Genomic DNA, 18,072 nt, shown 5'->3' on the forward strand with positions numbered 1-18,072 from the left:
ACTTTACAAGCAATACATTCTGAAGTCATTGGCTCAATGCATTATTATGTCTGCCATGCAGTAAAGCTGTGTAGCTGTGACCGAAACAGAAGTGACACATTACAGACGAAAACAGACAACTACGCAGGCATATGCACCACCTTTTATGTACTGTTGAAGTCTCTGTCATCAGTTTATGTAGGCCGATACATGAGGCCAGACTTGCAGATGCCTTTCTATTTCTGATGCTGCACAAGATTTAACCTAATTGAATGTGGGCAGTCATCAAATAAATTACATGGGCCCCATATAAAATCTGATATCTCCCTCTGAGCACATCTCATGCCCATATTAAGTATGTTAAATGTAAACAGATTCAGATGATGTTGTTCTATTTTTATAAAAGCCAGCTAGCATTTAAATCAAAGCTAGTAACGAAGTGCATCAAACAGCATTTTGGAAGTTTGTAGTAACAGTTTACCAGAATTCTAATAATTGTAAAATTCCTGATGTTGGAAAACATTATATACAGTTTCAGAGAACTGTAGATGTTCTGTAAATGTAAGTTAATGGTAGGCCCACTTTCATAAACCAATATTTGTATTTCACTAAAATCAAACAATTTTCACCTGTGCACAACTACAGAAGGGTGACAAATTAAACCTAACCAACATAACGTGCCACCAGAACAGCTTCATTGTGCCTTGACATTTATTCTACAAGTCTCTGGACTCTACTGGAGAATTCATACTTCTGAAAAATATTCCCTCATTTGGTGTTTTGATGATAGGTGTTCAACTGGTTTGAGATGTGGGAGTCACATCATTTTCATACTAGCTGTCCCCTCCAACCCTATAGATGGGGGCATTGTTGCTCTATCTCCACTCATTTTTCAGTTTTTTTGAAACTATGAAAGCAGTCTGGAGCTTCCACAGGTTTGTTCTGTCTGTCCTGCTCCAGCAATTTCTACTTTCTCTTTGTGGGTGAGACAGCAATGGTCTGTATGTGGCAAAGACAAGAAAAGAGAAACCTTTGCCTCACTTGTAGTTCATTTGTGCAAGTAATCCCTGTATTTGTGTTAGTTAATGGGTAAGTGTTAGCTTGGTGGCTACACTGCTATTGTTTTAACTAAACAGCTAGGATTATGGCACAGCCTTTAATCACCCATGTCTGCCCTTCAGTTTGCCATTTTCCGAAGGCTGAAGGCTTAAGAGACATCTGATGTCTGGATGTGTGAATGGTGGTACATGGCCAGCACTTCCTGTAACAGATGAACCAACAAGCCCTCACAGCCCTGCTTCTGATGCACTGGGGCACAAACCACTGAGGAGTCACTACTGGTCAGAGAGGCTATAGCAATACAACTTCTCTCTCTTGTCTGTCTGTGGCCTGCTGGAATGATGTTTGCATGACCCAGGCACTCTGTACTCTTGTTTCTAGCATATCCTGTTCTAAGCACGATGAAAGAGAAGCAGCACTGGGGGGACTGGTGTAGTGACTGGACATAGAGACTATGGTGAAAGACAGGACAGTCTCATCAGTGAGAAAACCCAGTCTCCCAACACCACCAAAACGGTGTCTTTTGTAGTGACCAGCTGCCACAGCACATCCAGGCTGAAATATGTGGCTGCTCCTGGGCCATCATCATCATCAGCATTAGCTTGTGGATGCCTATGACTTCCATTCAGGAGTGCGGTCCATTACAAACTATGTAGTCAGGAACTTCCTCACATCATCATCTCCACAGATATTGTCACCTCTGCTGCATTGGCACCACCAGTCAGCCTCTCAAAAATATTGTGACACTCTGTGCAAGGACTGCAACCGATGATGGTCATCAGCACTGCAAAAATCACACTCATGTGCTTCTCCCTTCCCCTTATTGTTTAGATTTGCATTTCATTTGTGTTTTCAGGAAATTAGGGCCATCCTTCTCTTGTATCTAGTCCAATCAGTTGAAAGGAACTGTTGTCAGCGACCAACATGGATGACAGATTAGGGTGCAATGGCCCTTTCCAGTATACTCTGTGTGCTGCCAAGGGTTGGTGGGTTCATCCTGATTGCCCTGCAGATTTCATTGTGCCCTTCTGCAAAGCCAGCTAACTAGGTACGGCAATACTTCTGCTTCATTGTATTAGACTGCATTATGTGTAAGATAATCTACTGTAATACCAGGGCTAAAAACAAGTGGTAATTTTCCTGTTTTGGTTGTGGATCCTCCTTCATCCTGTGTCAGCTCTGCACTTTTCTTGCAATTCTACCCAACTCTGGGACAACAGTGAACATACACGATATACTATACATAATAAATCCCTGGCAAATTACCTTACCCACACAGACAGACATCTTTTTAATTAAAATACATTTTAGAAGTTTATAAATAAATTATTTGATAAGATGCAGCTCTTTAAACTTGGGATATGGTGTTAACAACATATCTAAATGTGTCCTATAAATATATCCTTCTCTTAATGCCAAATACGAATCACTGGTCCCTCCCTTAACTGGATTTATTTTTGACCTTGGTAATACCTCCTGATCTGCTGATCTGTTGGTAAGATGGCAAATAATAAGCCAAGTCCATGCAAAACTTGGAAATGAAAGTTGATCCTGGAGATGATCCTAGACTTTCCCTTCATTAAATCATTCAGTCAGTCAGCTATTCAGTCAGTCGGTCTGCATATCAAACCCTTCTACGCAAAAGCTGCATCTTTTTCAGTCCCCAAAGCAAAACATTAATGGTATTTGTGAGGAACATATTTCTGGTGTTAAATTATCTGAGTTGGCAGTCCTTTTTAAGTCTGTTCCCAGGAGAGATACAACACTTGTCCAGCGTTAATGGAAAGACCATGAGCCTGAATTTTATTTCAGATATCTGAGATTTGAATGTCCTGTAACTATATACCAGTGACATTTCAATGCTTCTCCAAATTTAAAACTCATTACTGGCTGTGATATCAAAATTAACAGGAGACAGATGCCTGCCATAAACTGTGTCAACTTAAAATCATTTCACTATCTAGATTTATTATAATAAATAATCCACAAACAATGCAGTGCACGTTTGTAATTTACCACTGGGTATGCTGTGGACATTACTGGTGTACTTAGTATTCAGACTTTCCAAAATATATCAACTTAATGGTAATGTCACTGGTTACTAACAGTAGTTTTAGTACAAATGATATTAATTTTAACTGTTTTAGAGGTAGAGGTGTTAGAATAAAGGAATGTGAATTCCATATAAACAATGTGGATATGAATGTAACATAAATTAAGAAATGTGACAATATTATTATTATGTTTAAAGTATAACTTATTTGATACTGTGCTTGGTGTAATTGGGTTGACTTATGAAAATGTTCAGTTAAATCCAATATCCCTAAATATATGCATATGTATATACATAACACCTGTGCTGTACTTATAATTACTTAATAATTAACTACTAAATAAACTAAAGAATTAATTATAACATTTGTATTTTTAATACAGCTTTGTAAAACCTTAATTATATATGTAGGAAATGAAACATACTTAATTTATTTGCACTGAGCATATCACTGTCAAGTAGCAAGGTGTCAAGCATTCCTGACCAAACTGAGTAGGGCACTTATGCTGAGGAGGCAGGCTTGTCGTATATAAAAGCAGCTCTGGACATCAGTTCTAACTGACAGGCATCTAAGACAGGTGAGTGCAGTTAACTGTTCCTATAGCATGTCTCTGTGACATTATTATACTGTATCACTATTAATTAATAACATGTATATTTCAGAATTACCTTTTCAATTACTTTGCTTAACTTAGAATTTTTAGATTATGTTTTCTATGTTAAAGCTATTGGATACAAATTACTGGATAAAATTACAAAACAATGAATGACTTACTCTGGACTACCTAAAACTTAATTTTGTAGCACCTTGACATACACAGGAAACCAAGGATTTTCAGTTTCTGCATAAACTGAGGTAAAGTCTCATTGTAAAAACAAAAATTATGGAAAGAAGAGCAGGTTCTTTTACAAACTAATGATTTATGTTTGAATCTCTCATATTTTCAGACTCCATTAAAGTGCCACCATGAGCACCGACGCGGAGATGGAGCAGTATGGCCCTGCGGCCATTTACCTCCGAAAACCAGAAAAGGAGAGGATTGAGGCCCAGACTGCTCCATTTGATGCCAAAACAGCCTACTTTGTGGTTGATGCTGATGAGATGTATGTCAAGGGTAAACTTGTCAAAAAGGAGGGTGGCAAAGCCACAGTTGAGACAGATGGAGGAAAGGTAGGTGAATAATTATACAATTTGAAATACTATAATATGTAGTATTAAATACTATAAAATGTTATTATTTATATTTATATTATTTATATTTTCATTCAAAAACCTTAACTGTAAAAACTGATGTGATCTACCTGATAAAACTTTATATGAAATATCCTTATAAAACAAAACCTTTGAACTCTTTCTGAATTTTCTATTCAGAGTGTCACTGTAAAAGAGGATGACATCCATCCCAGGAATCCTCCAAAGTTCGATAAGATGGAGGACATGGCCATGATGACCCACCTGAATGAGCCATCTGTGCTGTATAACCTCAAAGAGCGTTATGCATCATGGATGATCTACGTAAGTTTTTATTTTGCTTGAGTGAGTATGTAATATAAATATCATGTAGATCTGAAAATGCAAGTGTTCAAATATTGTTTATTCTCTACTGTTACAGACCTACTCTGGGTTGTTCTGCGTTGTCGTGAATCCCTACAAGTGGCTTCCTGTGTATGATGCTACATGTGTAGCAGCATACAGAGGCAAGAAGAGGATTGAGGCACCACCCCACATCTTCTCCATCTCTGACAATGCCTATCAGTTCATGCTCACTGGTAAGATCAAAGTTACTATTAAAATCTGTAATTATGAAGTAGAAGACTTCACCTTAAATGTAGGTTTACTGCGCAGCTTTAAAGATTTACCTCAGGTGACATCTGTATGTTTGGATTTCAGATCGTGAGAACCAGTCTGTCCTGATTACGTGAGTATTACACAAACTGTCACATTAAATCTCTGTAAATCCTATGCTAAAGAAGCCAAATTTTGACAATGTGCCCCTTCTACCCCAGTGGAGAATCCGGTGCAGGAAAGACTGTCAACACCAAGCGTGTCATCCAGTACTTTGCAACAATTGCAGCTCTTGGAGGAAAGAAGGAGGCAACACCTGGCAAGATGCAGGTGCTATATAGAATAAAACTGTTTGTGAGATGAAAGCTGTTTTGGATGTTTAACTTATCTGACCATAATTCTCCTGCAGGGCTCCCTTGAGGACCAGATTGTAGCAGCCAACCCTCTGCTGGAAGCCTATGGTAATGCCAAGACTGTGAGGAATGACAACTCCTCCCGTTTTGTAAGTAATAAAGGACAATTTTTTTGTGTGTGTTTGTTTGTTTGTTTAGCTAAATTATTTTTTTTAAAACTGATGTTATTAATGATCTGGCTCTCCAGGGTAAATTCATCAGAATCCACTTTGGTACTACTGGAAAGCTGGCTTCAGCTGATATTGAAACATGTAAGTTCCAACCACGATGTGAGTCAAGATTCATGTGGACTAAAATATGGTCACTGTTTAACTAAAACACTATAATGTAATACAGCAATCTCATATTCTCCAAATTAATTTTCTATTCTTAGATCTGCTGGAGAAGTCTCGTGTAACATTCCAGTTGTCTGCTGAGAGGAGCTACCATATCTTCTATCAGTTGATGACTGGCCACAAGCCTGAGCTCCTGGGTATGTCAATAGACATTTTGAACTTAATTTCAACAACACTAAAGAAAATAGACTAAAATCTCATCTATTTGCATGTATTTCTGCTCTTCTAGAGGGTCTTCTGATCACCACCAACCCCTATGACTACCCAATGATCAGTCAGGGTGAAATCACTGTCAAAAGCATCAATGATGTGGAGGAGTTCATTGCAACAGATGTAAGAGGACAATTTACTTAAATATGCCATATACTAGGTTGTATGTTGCAAATACCAATAAGATTCCTTCATTTGCAATGCAGACTGCTATCGACATCTTGGGCTTCAGCGCTGAGGAGAAATTGGGTATCTACAAACTGACTGGCGCTGTGATGCACCATGGCAACATGAAATTCAAGCAGAAGCAGCGTGAGGAGCAGGCTGAACCTGATGGCACTGAGGGTGATTACCAAAATAATACTGTTCTCAGGCAAGTTTTCCTGTGTGGAATATACCTCTAATCAATGTGCACTAATTCTCTTTCTTTCCATCAGTGGCTGACAAAATCGCCTACCTCTTGGGCCTGAACTCAGCTGATATGCTGAAAGCTCTGTGCTACCCAAGAGTCAAGGTCGGAAATGAGATGGTGACCAAAGGTCAGACCGTTCCACAGGTAATGAAGAGAAAACTGAATGTTTGGGGAAAAAGAACATAAATTTAACATAAATACAATAGTCTGAGAAACTTCTATGCTAAAATCTTCATTTCTAGGTCAACAATTCTGTCATGGCTCTGTGCAAGTCTGTCTATGAGAAAATGTTCTTGTGGATGGTCGTCCGTATTAATGAGATGCTGGACACAAAGCAGCCAAGACAGTTCTTTATTGGAGTGTTGGATATTGCTGGATTTGAGATCTTTGATGTGAGTATTTGAAAGATATTTGAGCACTCTCAAAGTTATACACAATTTTGCCATGAAATTCAACACCTGTCCATAATTACAGTTCAACAGCTTGGAGCAACTCTGCATCAACTTCACCAATGAGAAACTGCAACAGTTTTTCAACCACCACATGTTTGTCCTGGAGCAAGAGGAGTACAAGAAAGAAGGCATTGATTGGGAGTTCATTGACTTCGGTATGGACTTGGCTGCCTGCATTGAGCTTATTGAGAAGGTAAGTAGCCACCTGGTTACCTGGTTCTCTTTTTCACCTGAATAGCTGTTTCTGTAGGTTAATATTTAACATTACATGTAAATTCTTCTCAGCCAATGGGCATCTTCTCCATCCTTGAAGAGGAGTGCATGTTCCCCAAGGCCTCTGACACAACTTTCAAGAACAAGCTGCATGATCAGCATCTTGGCAAGACCAAGGCCTTTGAGAAGCCAAAACCTGGAAAGGGCAAGGCTGAGGCTCACTTCTCCCTGGTTCACTATGCTGGTACAGTGGACTACAATATCGCTGGCTGGCTGGACAAGAACAAGGACCCTCTGAATGAATCTGTTGTTCAGCTGTACCAGAAATCTTCAAACAAACTGCTGGCCTTCCTGTATGCAGCTCATGCTTCAGCTGAGGGTAAGAAACAAGAGTGAGCAGAGTAATCAGAAACTCTAATATTCAGTAAAGAGGGTAAGGATCTGCACTGAATCCTCCTAAAGTACTACTAAACTGCTGTATGCACACTGTTGAGAAATATCAGCAGTGTGGGAAACATTTCAAAAGAAAATTCTTAAAGTGGTTTTCACCTTGTGCAGTTTATGAAAAACATACTGCACAAAGTGTAGTAAGTTTGTATTTGTGGGTAATTTCTTAATCTCTTATACTTGGTAGAGTAGAAAGAAGATGTTGAGTGCACTGTATTCATTCACGACTTGATTAAAAACTCATTTCACAGAGTAAAACAAACATTTACGAAAGAATTATTCATTTGTTCTCACTGATACAATTCTGTGTTTTTAAAAACAGAGGCTGGCGGTGGCAAGAAGGGTGGCAAGAAGAAGGGTGGTTCCTTCCAGACTGTGTCTGCTCTTTTCAGAGTATGTACTGTTCCAGATTTTAGGATTACAATTAAAATAAATACTGAAATTGTCTGACCTGTTATCTCACGATGGTGATCCACAGGAGAACTTGGGCAAGCTGATGACCAACTTGAGGAGCACTCACCCTCACTTTGTGCGTTGCCTGATTCCAAATGAAACAAAGACCCCAGGTGAGAAGCTCACAGTCAAACTTTTTGCATTTTATGTTACACAATGAAACAAAGAAGTATATTAATTCGTATGAATTTGAAACCCACAGGTCTTATGGAGAACTTCTTGGTCATCCACCAGCTGAGGTGTAACGGTGTGCTGGAAGGCATCAGAATTTGCAGAAAGGGCTTCCCCAGCAGAATCCTCTATGGTGACTTCAAGCAGAGGTGAATTTTCAGTATAAGCAATTCAAGTTATTATGGTGTAGAAACACCAAGCCAAGAGGTGAGGAAAATATGAATAACAACATCATTTTCTCTTGTAGATACAAAGTATTGAATGCCAGTGTCATCCCTGAGGGACAATTCATTGACAACAAGAAAGCTTCAGAGAAGCTGCTGGGCTCCATTGATGTGGACCACACCCAGTACAAGTTTGGACACACTAAGGTATTTTCTCACAGTTACATCACTGTTGTATTTTTGAATGTATGTTTGTTTGTTTATGCTTTTATTTATTTATTTCAATGAAACAACACAGGTGTTCTTCAAAGCTGGTCTGCTGGGTACCCTGGAGGAGATGAGAGATGAGAAACTGGCTGAGCTGGTGACCATGACTCAGGCTCTCTGCAGAGGATACGTCATGAGGAAAGAGTTTGTAAAGATGATGGAGAGGAGGTAGGCTTACAGTAAACTATAAAGAACTGTTCTTTCCATTTGAATGGTACTCAGACATAAGTTATTCTCCACAGTTCCAAAAATAAAACACCATTGCAGTAAAAAAAAAAGTGCTATTTTGATAATAATCTATTGTCATTTTGTAGAGAATCTATCTTCTCCATCCAGTACAACATCCGCTCCTTCATGAACGTGAAAAACTGGCCATGGCTGAAACTGTACTTCAAGATCAAGCCTCTTCTGAAGAGTGCTGAGACTGAGAAGGAGCTTCAACAGATGAAGGAAAACTATGATAAGATGCAATCAGACCTGGCTGCTGCTCTGGCCAAGAAGAAGGAGCTGGAGGAGAAGATGGTTTCCCTGCTGCAGGAAAAGAATGACCTGCAACTGCAAGTAGCAGCTGTGAGTAAAATGCAAAAGCAGATGTTAATCTCTTAGACTTATTGGAAGTAATTACTGTGATTTAAACTAACATGAATTTAGGTAGGATAAAATAATAAAATAATAATAATTAATATATTTAATATGTTGTATTGTTTATGTTCAAAACACACTATAGGAAACTGAGAATCTCTCTGATGCTGAGGAACGGTGTGAAGGTTTGATTAAAAGCAAGATCCAGCTGGAGGCCAAACTCAAAGAGACAACTGAGAGACTGGAGGATGAGGAGGAAATCAATGCTGAGCTGACTGCCAAGAAGAGGAAGCTGGAGGATGAATGCTCTGAGCTGAAGAAGGACATTGACGACTTGGAGCTCACCTTGGCTAAAGTGGAGAAGGAGAAACATGCCACAGAAAACAAGGTTCAGTTCATTTATAGGCCTTAAAGACTTAAACAAAAAGGAATAAATTTGTGTATAATCATTTTTTATATATATGCTTGCTAATTAATATTGTAATATTAATGTACCTTTCATGCACCTGTTAGGTGAAAAACCTGACAGAGGAGATGGCATCTCAAGATGAGTCCATTGCCAAGTTAACCAAGGAGAAGAAAGCCCTACAAGAGGCCCACCAGCAAACACTGGATGATCTCCAGGCAGAGGAAGACAAAGTCAACACTCTGACCAAGGCCAAGACAAAGCTGGAACAGCAAGTGGACGATGTAAGACAACTCTTTTGACTTTGTGATTTTGCCTTGTAATGACATGAATGGTTTTGGTATGTTCAATATCTAAAATGCCTCAAATCAACTTTCAATTTAAAATGTTATTTTACAGCTTGAGGGATCACTGGAGCAAGAGAAGAAGCTCCGCATGGACCTTGAGAGAGCCAAGAGGAAGCTTGAGGGAGATCTGAAACTGGCCCAGGAATCCATAATGGATCTGGAGAATGACAAGCAGCAATCTGATGAGAAAATCAAGAAGTAGGCCTTTGTTTAGGTTACCAGCTCTCTGTTCATAATTATACAAATGACACTTCAAAAATTGTATGAATTGTGACATTGAAAGCTTTGTTGGTTTCCTCATCAAGGAAGGACTTTGAAATCAGCCAGCTCCTCAGCAAGATTGAGGATGAACAGTCTCTTGGTGCTCAGCTTCAGAAGAAGATCAAGGAACTCCAGGTAACATTATTTTACATGAATAATAAACACAGTGAGTCAAAAACAGCATGTTTAAGTTAATAAGCCTTCTTGATGCCACTATCGTCAAATCTAGGCTCGTATTGAGGAGCTGGAAGAGGAGATTGAGGCTGAGAGGGCTGCTCGGGCTAAGGTTGAGAAGCAGAGGGCTGACCTCTCCAGGGAGCTTGAGGAGATCAGCGAGAGGCTTGAGGAGGCTGGTGGAGCAACAGCCGCTCAGATTGAGATGAACAAGAAGCGTGAGGCTGAGTTCCAGAAGCTGCGTCGTGACCTTGAAGAGTCAACCCTGCAGCATGAAGCTACCGCAGCAGCTCTTCGCAAGAAGCAGGCTGACAGCGTTGCAGAGCTGGGAGAGCAGATCGATAACCTCCAGCGTGTCAAGCAGAAGCTGGAGAAGGAGAAGAGCGAGTACAAGATGGAGATCGATGACCTCTCCAGCAACATGGAGGCTGTTGCCAAAGCAAAGGTGAGTGGTCTGGTTATGAGTAATGGATGTAAAAGCCAATTCACATCAGTTGTTAGCTATTTAGCCCTGTGTTTAAATCATTACTGACCATTCAGTATAACAATGGTTTTAATATACACCTAGACAGAGAATTAACAAAATCAACATTTGCATTCATTTAATTTTTTAATTAATTTTTCTTGGTGACAGGGCAACTTAGAGAAAATGTGCAGAACTCTTGAGGACCAGCTGAGTGAGCTCAAAGCCAAAAATGATGAGAATGTTCGCCAGCTGAATGACATTAATGCACAGAAGGCCAGACTGCAGACAGAGAACGGTAAGTCTCCTTCATTAAGAACCAGTCAGTGAGTAAACTTCATCTAACATGATACAGAAACACAACATGTCACAACATGTAGTTGTATGTTTAACAGTGTTCAATATTGTAAAAAATACAAATTTGAACTTAAATATCGTTTTAAAAAAGGTATTAAATTTTTTTAATGACTAACACATGAACATTTTGTCATTCAGGTGAGTTTTCCCGCCAGCTGGAGGAGAAAGAAGCTCTTGTTTCTCAGCTGACCAGGGGCAAACAGGCTTTCACTCAGCAGATTGAGGAGCTTAAGAGGCATATTGAGGAGGAAGTCAAGGTATATAAATTTAATATTTCATTTTATGTCATTATACTTCTAATCAAATCAAGTCAAAAAATTGTTTGTCACTTTGCTGTACATACAACTGCAGTGCAGACAAAATGAGACAGTGTTTCCTGAGATCAGGAGAGAGAAGGTCAACATAAAAAAAAAAATTAAAATTGTAATAATAAATACTAGATAAGTACTAAGAAAAATTAAACACACTCAACACCCTGCCAGCTGCCTTGGAGACATTCCGCTCTGACAGCATTTGGATGTAACTTACATTAGGTTAGTTAAAATGTCCCTCTGACATGGGTTGTGTATTCAACAGGCCAAGAATGCCCTGGCCCATGCTGTTCAGTCAGCCCGCCATGACTGTGATCTGCTCAGAGAGCAGTTTGAGGAGGAGCAGGAGGCCAAGGCTGAGCTGCAGCGGGGAATGTCCAAGGCCAACAGTGAGGTGGCTCAGTGGAGAACCAAATATGAGACTGATGCTATCCAGCGCACTGAGGAGCTGGAGGAGGCCAAGTAAGTCACTACCTTTTCAATATTTAAATTAGTATTTATTTTTATCATTCGCTTTTAACCAATTAAAATGTTTTTCTTCACCATAGGAAAAAGCTTGCCCAGCGCCTGCAGGATGCTGAGGAATCCATTGAGGCTGTGAACTCTAAGTGTGCCTCCTTGGAGAAGACCAAGCAGAGGCTGCAGGGTGAGGTGGAGGACCTCATGATTGATGTGGAGAGAGCTAATGCTCTGGCTGCCAACCTCGACAAGAAGCAGAGGAACTTTGATAAGGTAAATGGTTAAAGTGAAAATCAAAACCCATCTGAAGAAACACAAAGCTATATTAGTAACCAATCATTTAATCAACCTATACAAATTTAGGTCCTGGCAGAATGGAAACAGAAGTATGAGGAGGGCCAGGCAGAGCTGGAAGGAGCTCAGAAAGAGGCTCGCTCTCTCAGCACTGAACTGTTCAAGATGAAGAACTCTTATGAGGAGGCTCTGGATCAGCTGGAGACCATGAAGAGAGAGAACAAGAACCTCCAGCGTATGTCAATCTCACTAAAATTGCAAATGTATCCCTTTCTGGGTATTATCATTTTCTAACTATCTTGCTGAACACCTTCTGTGGGTCACTAGTAAATTCAATTTTTGTTTTAATTGTTCTATAGAGGAGATTTCAGACCTCACTGAACAGATTGGTGAGACTGGAAAGAGCATCCATGAGCTGGAGAAAGCAAAGAAAACAGTGGAGACTGAGAAGTCTGAGATTCAGTCAGCACTGGAGGAAGCTGAGGTAAAATCTAGATTATAATATCAGGGCACTTACATCATAAAATACAATATCATATATGTAATCATGCATTCATTTTGATTTTGAAGGGCACACTGGAGCACGAGGAGGCCAAGATTCTCCGTGTTCAGCTTGAGCTCAACCAGGTCAAAAGTGAGGTTGACAGGAAGGTGGCAGAGAAGGATGAGGAGATGGAGCAGATCAAGAGGAACAGCCAGAGGGTGATTGACTCCATGCAGAGCACTCTTGATGCTGAGGTCAGGAGCAGGAACGATGCCCTGAGAATCAAGAAGAAGATGGAGGGAGACCTGAATGAGATGGAGATTCAGCTGAGTCATGCCAACAGGCAGGCCGCTGAGGCCCAGAAACAGCTGAGGAATGTCCAGGGACAGCTCAAGGTGAGGATTATAGGATTGTTTTATTGACGCAAACAAGTACAGAAAGTTTATTGTTTTTTTCTGCTATTGTCAGGATGCCCAACTGCACCTTGATGATGCTCTCAGAGGACAGGAGGACATGAAGGAGCAAGCTGCCATGGTGGAGCGCAGGAATGGCCTGATGCTGTCTGAGATTGAGGAGCTGAGAGCCGCTCTGGAGCAGACAGAGAGAGGACGCAAAGTGGCTGAGCAGGAGCTGGTTGATGCTAGTGAGCGTGTGGGACTGCTTCACTCTCAGGTTTGTTTTCAGTACTTAATAGATATACAGATGAGCTTTCTTAAACATAGCAAACACATATCAAATTACATGTGACTATTTCTATTAATCAGAACACCAGCCTTCTGAACACCAAGAAGAAGCTTGAGGCTGACCTTGTGCAAGTTCAGGGTGAAGTGGATGATTGTGTTCAGGAAGCAAGAAATGCTGAAGAGAAAGCCAAAAAGGCTATCACTGATGTGAGTTTACATTTCTTACGCTCTTATTTTATCTTTTTGGTTTACAACATACACTGGTAATATTAAGTTTACTGTTGATTATGAACAAATTGGAAAACATTTTATTTCAGGCTGCCATGATGGCTGAGGAGCTGAAGAAGGAGCAGGACACCAGTGCTCACCTGGAGAGGATGAAGAAGAACCTGGAGGTCACAGTCAAGGACCTGCAGCACCGTCTGGATGAGGCTGAGAACCTCGCCATGAAGGGTGGCAAGAAGCAGCTCCAGAAACTGGAGTCTAGGGTATGAATTATTTGTAGTATAACTGCTTGTTTTCTGATGTAGATCAGGCTTTTAATGGGTAGAGTAAATTCACTTGTATCCCCTCCTTTATTTCCTGTAAATAACTTTGTTTTTGATAAATCATCTGTCATCACATCACAGGTGCGTGAGCTGGAATCTGAAGTTGAAGCCGAGCAGAGACGTGGAGCTGATGCTGTTAAAGGAGTGCGCAAGTATGAGAGGAGAGTGAAGGAGCTGACCTACCAGGTAATGTTCAGTTAACCTAAAAATTATTGTGAGTACTTAACTTCTTTAGTCTCTTTACTTCATTATTAATAATTATTAATTTGTACAGACTGAGGAGGACAAGAAAAATGTGACCAGGCTTCAGGATCTGGTGGACAAGCTGCAGCTCAAAGTCAAGGCTTACAAGAGACAGGCTGAGGAGGCTGTGAGTCAACTATATTCACATGACCAATTGTTTAATTTAGAATAAATAATACCACCCATTAACTGTAACTAAGTCAATATACTTCCAAACTCTTTACAGGAGGAGCAGGCAAACACCCACATGTCCAGGCTCAGGAAGGTCCAGCATGAGCTGGAAGAAGCTCAGGAACGCGCTGACATCGCTGAGTCCCAGGTCAACAAGCTGAGAACCAAGAGCCGTGATGCTGCAAAGGTATTAATTAAGAATGTACTAACATCTTACAAATAGTTTAGATATGTTTTCTTCATTTAATTTGGTGATCAGGAGTATTTATTTCTTACGTATGCTACTGACAAATTCACATAATTCAAACAAAGCATGTATACAACCACTTGTAGAATGACACAGTCTTTAAACACCCCCTGAAGTGAAAATCTCCAATTATTCTTTAAACCTTTAAGTGATTTAATTTTTTCTGTTTTCTGTATTTCAGACTGATTCTGCCGAATAAGAGATCACATCCAAATGAAGCCATTTGACAGAGTTCATACAATATGAACCAAGTGTTGAATTCTTTTTACACTCTAGCATTTCAATAAACATTTTGCATATTACTCAATACCGTTTACACTGTGTGTGTGTGTTTATTCTATTAAACTGATGTTCTGCAAAATGGGATCAACACAGCAGCTATATTACATGGAGCTAAATCAGTCTAACAAGTCAATTCTTGGGCAGATTATAAAAAAATTACAGACCCAACATATCCAATCTGTATCACTTCATCCTTAGTATTATATTGTAAGTTTAGCTGTGATTTCTTCTGTTAATTCAATGAAATACACGACTCTGAACCACAAATGGACATGCAGTGTTTGTTAAATGCTATGCGTTTAAGTTTACCAAAAAGGGACTTATAGCCCATAAAGTTGGAATAAAATATATTTTACCTCTTCTCATGAAATGATTGTGACAATGTGATTTAGTCTTGATAAAGTGTATGTCTTCTCAAAACTTTATTGATCAGTCTCTTCCAATGTGATTACTGATGTGTATGAGTAGGAATAAAAAGAGAAAGGTGGCTGAAAACCAAATTATTATTATTCCAACTTTATGAGCTATAGTGTAATATGACATACAATCAGCAGTGTGTGGTTTCTTCTTCGACCTTACTCGACCTGGATTGTGACCCAGAGAGTAGTTTGCAAATCAACGATAAGTGTATGAGAAAACCTGTTACAACCCCAAAATATATTAAAACCTAACTGCCTGCTAATACCACATGTATCAGCATGAGACCTGTGTCTGCAAAGACAACGTCTGAAGTTTCTGTCAAATTTGGAAAATCATCTTTGAAATAACTGAACTACTGAACAGCTACTAAGCATACTATTACATTACCTGTAAGCCAAGCAACTTAATAAGAACTGAGACAACTAAGCACACAGTATTTAAAGAGTGATATAACACATGCCAGTTCTGAACCGGGTGCACTGCACACAAGTTCTCAATAACTTACTATCAGAAGTAACACATGCCAGGACAATGGCTACACACATACAATGATCTGCAATGGAGAAGGTTGACGGCAAGTTGAAAAGAAATCAAGCTTTCCTGACTAAACTATACAATGAGGGAGACATAAAACATCTTACTAGAGGTACCATCAGAGATTCTAGAAATCTCTGATGTGGATTTATACTGACACATGAGCCCAGACTTGCAAATGTCTTTCCATTTTTGATCAGGCTATATCATTTTACAATCTTGGAAAATACGTGCAGTCATCAGATAATTTACACCTGCCAATTTTAAAATCTGATACTGCTTCACAGCACACTGCACAGCCATATATGTTGACCCTTATCAGGTTCAGAAAAGGACTGCAATGAATACAACCAGTTAACCCAGATAAACAAATTTAAAATCGGGACGGGAGCTCAGCTCCTAACATTGCTTTAAATCTGAAATCCAGATATATAATCAATAATTTCAATAATTTTCAATTTTCACACGTAGACTGATGTACCAACACATCTGTGCACACTCAAACATAGAGATACAAGAGGAGTACTTTTGCACACTGACACTCTGACAGGTAAATTTTCACTGATGTCCTGAAACTGACACAACGCCCCCATATCACCTCAGGGCCAGTCCTCTCCTTGAAAAAAATCAATAAAAATCTAAATGACAAGATGACAGTTTGCTCTCAAGTCAATAAAAACTAGAATTTCTTCATTGAACTGTACCATGATACTCAGTTTTTGTGTCCATTCTTTGTGTTATACTGCAAAATAGGTTAGGGAACAAGAAGTAAACCTGAGATGTATATTTCTGGGGATTGTTCCACAAAGTTCCACACAGAATAGATCTAATAAACGCACCTATTTTTAACTAGAGAATCAGACAGATGAAATTCACAAGCATATGTTCTACACTATTGTAACTTTCACTTTCATTCAGAAAACATTTCTAAAATGAACATATCATTTTGCTGTTGCCAAGATATCAAGATGTGTCTGATAAATATATCCTCTCGCTCTCTCTGCCAAACAGGAATCAAACTCCCTCACTTAGCTCTTTTTATTTTTGACCACAGTAATACCTTGTGATCCGCTGGTAAGATGAAAAATAATAAGTCACTTCTATCAACAACTATGTCATCAAAGGAGATCGTGACAATAATCCCAAACTGTAATTTCATAATTGCTTTGAAAATCAGTCAGCATACTATCTCCTGCCCCAAAGTCTGCATTTTTAACATTCTTTATTGCAAGAAAAAACACCTGAACCTTACTGGTTTGTGCGGTTTTTATTTTTAGCCTCATTTGAGTTTGCAACACTTCTTATATTACATTTCCATGAGGCCTGCAGCATCCCTTTAACATTTATGGCAAGAGCAACAGTGCGAAATTTGTCAGATATCTGAAGCATGTGTAACCTGCAACTATACACCACTGATATTCCAGTGCTTCTCCAACATTAAGGCTAATGTACTGCCTGTGATATCAAAATTAAATGGGCACAACTGCCTATCATAAACTGTGTCAACTGAAATCTAATCTTTTAATAAATCTCTGTATTTATTGGAACAAATACTGCACAAACTATGCTGTGCCCTCCTGCTATTTAGTATTAAATAAACTGTGAACATAAGTGGTGTAGTAAATATTTATGAGTCAAATAATGGTCCAGCATTTACAACAAAACAATTAATGTCATGAAATACATTACTGACATAATAATATTACCATTTTCAAGCATCTGTAAAATAAATGTGAATTCAAATCATCTAAAACTCAACAGCATTCATGTAAAAACCTAAAGAATTTTAATTACATCCAGATGTATTATGTAAATTAAAATATATGTATTTTTACTATTAGCATTTGAAAATCAAAATTCAATTATCCAGTCCTTATCCAAAATAATATCTTGTATGTGCATGTAGCCAGTGATTTTGGTGTTTTCACTCCTTTTATTCATCTTTCAATCCAGTTCAACAAAAATCAAATTCATATCTGGTGTCAACAATATAAGACAAAATTAAGAGTATCTTAATTTAAGGTAATTAACTGGCAAATTTCAATAAGTAAGTCGTACAAACAAAATCCTGCTTTTTTCAATCTTCTTTCAATCTACATTCTTTTCAGTCTTGCTTATAGTTAATTCATCGACTGAGTCACTCAAATTTATTACTGAAGAGACAAATTCTCTTTGAAAAAAAGTCAAATGTAAGAACAAAAAGAAAGATAAGAAAAATATAATAATTCAAATGATTCATTTATGACAGTGAAATTGATGCTACTGAAAAATCAGCAGGCATGTTGGCTGACTAACCTAAACATGAGGGATTATTAACAGTTTTAGTTCACCAAAATGGTATACTATACATATAAGAGTATATCTACTATAAAGATTATTAATGTCGTTATTA

The 18,072-nt window shown here is 38.9% G+C and overlaps 1 protein-coding gene across 1 annotated transcript; it reads left to right on the forward strand.

Annotated features, from left to right (window-relative positions):
• The first annotated feature begins 3,586 nt into the window (after positions 1–3,586).
• On the forward strand, positions 3,587–14,751 carry LOC121199119 (myosin heavy chain, fast skeletal muscle-like). The gene is made up of 41 exons (XM_041063609.1): positions 3,587–3,669; positions 3,896–3,947; positions 4,040–4,262; positions 4,464–4,607; positions 4,705–4,861; positions 4,983–5,010; positions 5,099–5,207; positions 5,287–5,379; positions 5,478–5,541; positions 5,664–5,762; positions 5,855–5,958; positions 6,042–6,180; positions 6,273–6,391; positions 6,490–6,639; positions 6,722–6,892; positions 6,985–7,291; positions 7,682–7,752; positions 7,838–7,925; positions 8,015–8,132; positions 8,231–8,354; positions 8,446–8,582; positions 8,729–8,984; positions 9,142–9,384; positions 9,510–9,686; positions 9,802–9,947; positions 10,055–10,145; positions 10,240–10,629; positions 10,819–10,945; positions 11,143–11,261; positions 11,581–11,777; positions 11,864–12,047; positions 12,138–12,303; positions 12,428–12,552; positions 12,639–12,947; positions 13,021–13,224; positions 13,317–13,442; positions 13,553–13,723; positions 13,865–13,969; positions 14,058–14,153; positions 14,253–14,384; positions 14,626–14,751. The coding sequence occupies exons 3-41, from the start codon at positions 4,059–4,061 to the stop codon at positions 14,641–14,643; spliced, it is 5,808 nt and encodes a 1,935-aa protein (XP_040919543.1). The 5' UTR covers positions 3,587–3,669; positions 3,896–3,947; positions 4,040–4,058; the 3' UTR covers positions 14,644–14,751.
• The last annotated feature ends 3,321 nt before the right edge of the window (positions 14,752–18,072 follow it).

Source organism: Toxotes jaculatrix, chromosome 18, assembly GCF_017976425.1.
Source record: "Toxotes jaculatrix isolate fToxJac2 chromosome 18, fToxJac2.pri, whole genome shotgun sequence".
Classification (NCBI taxonomy): domain Eukaryota; kingdom Metazoa; phylum Chordata; class Actinopteri; family Toxotidae; genus Toxotes; species Toxotes jaculatrix.

Excerpts from the sequence above, each read along its gene's own strand:
- LOC121199119 (XM_041063609.1), top strand. The coding sequence starts at position 4,059 with ATGAGCACCGACGCGGAGATGGAGCAGTATGGCCCTGCGGCCATTTAC. Across the intron at positions 4,263-4,463 it reads TTGAGACAGATGGAGGAAAG|AGTGTCACTGTAAAAGAGGA; the intron begins GTAGGTGAATAA and ends TTTTCTATTCAG. Across the intron at positions 6,893-6,984 it reads GCATTGAGCTTATTGAGAAG|CCAATGGGCATCTTCTCCAT; the intron begins GTAAGTAGCCAC and ends AATTCTTCTCAG.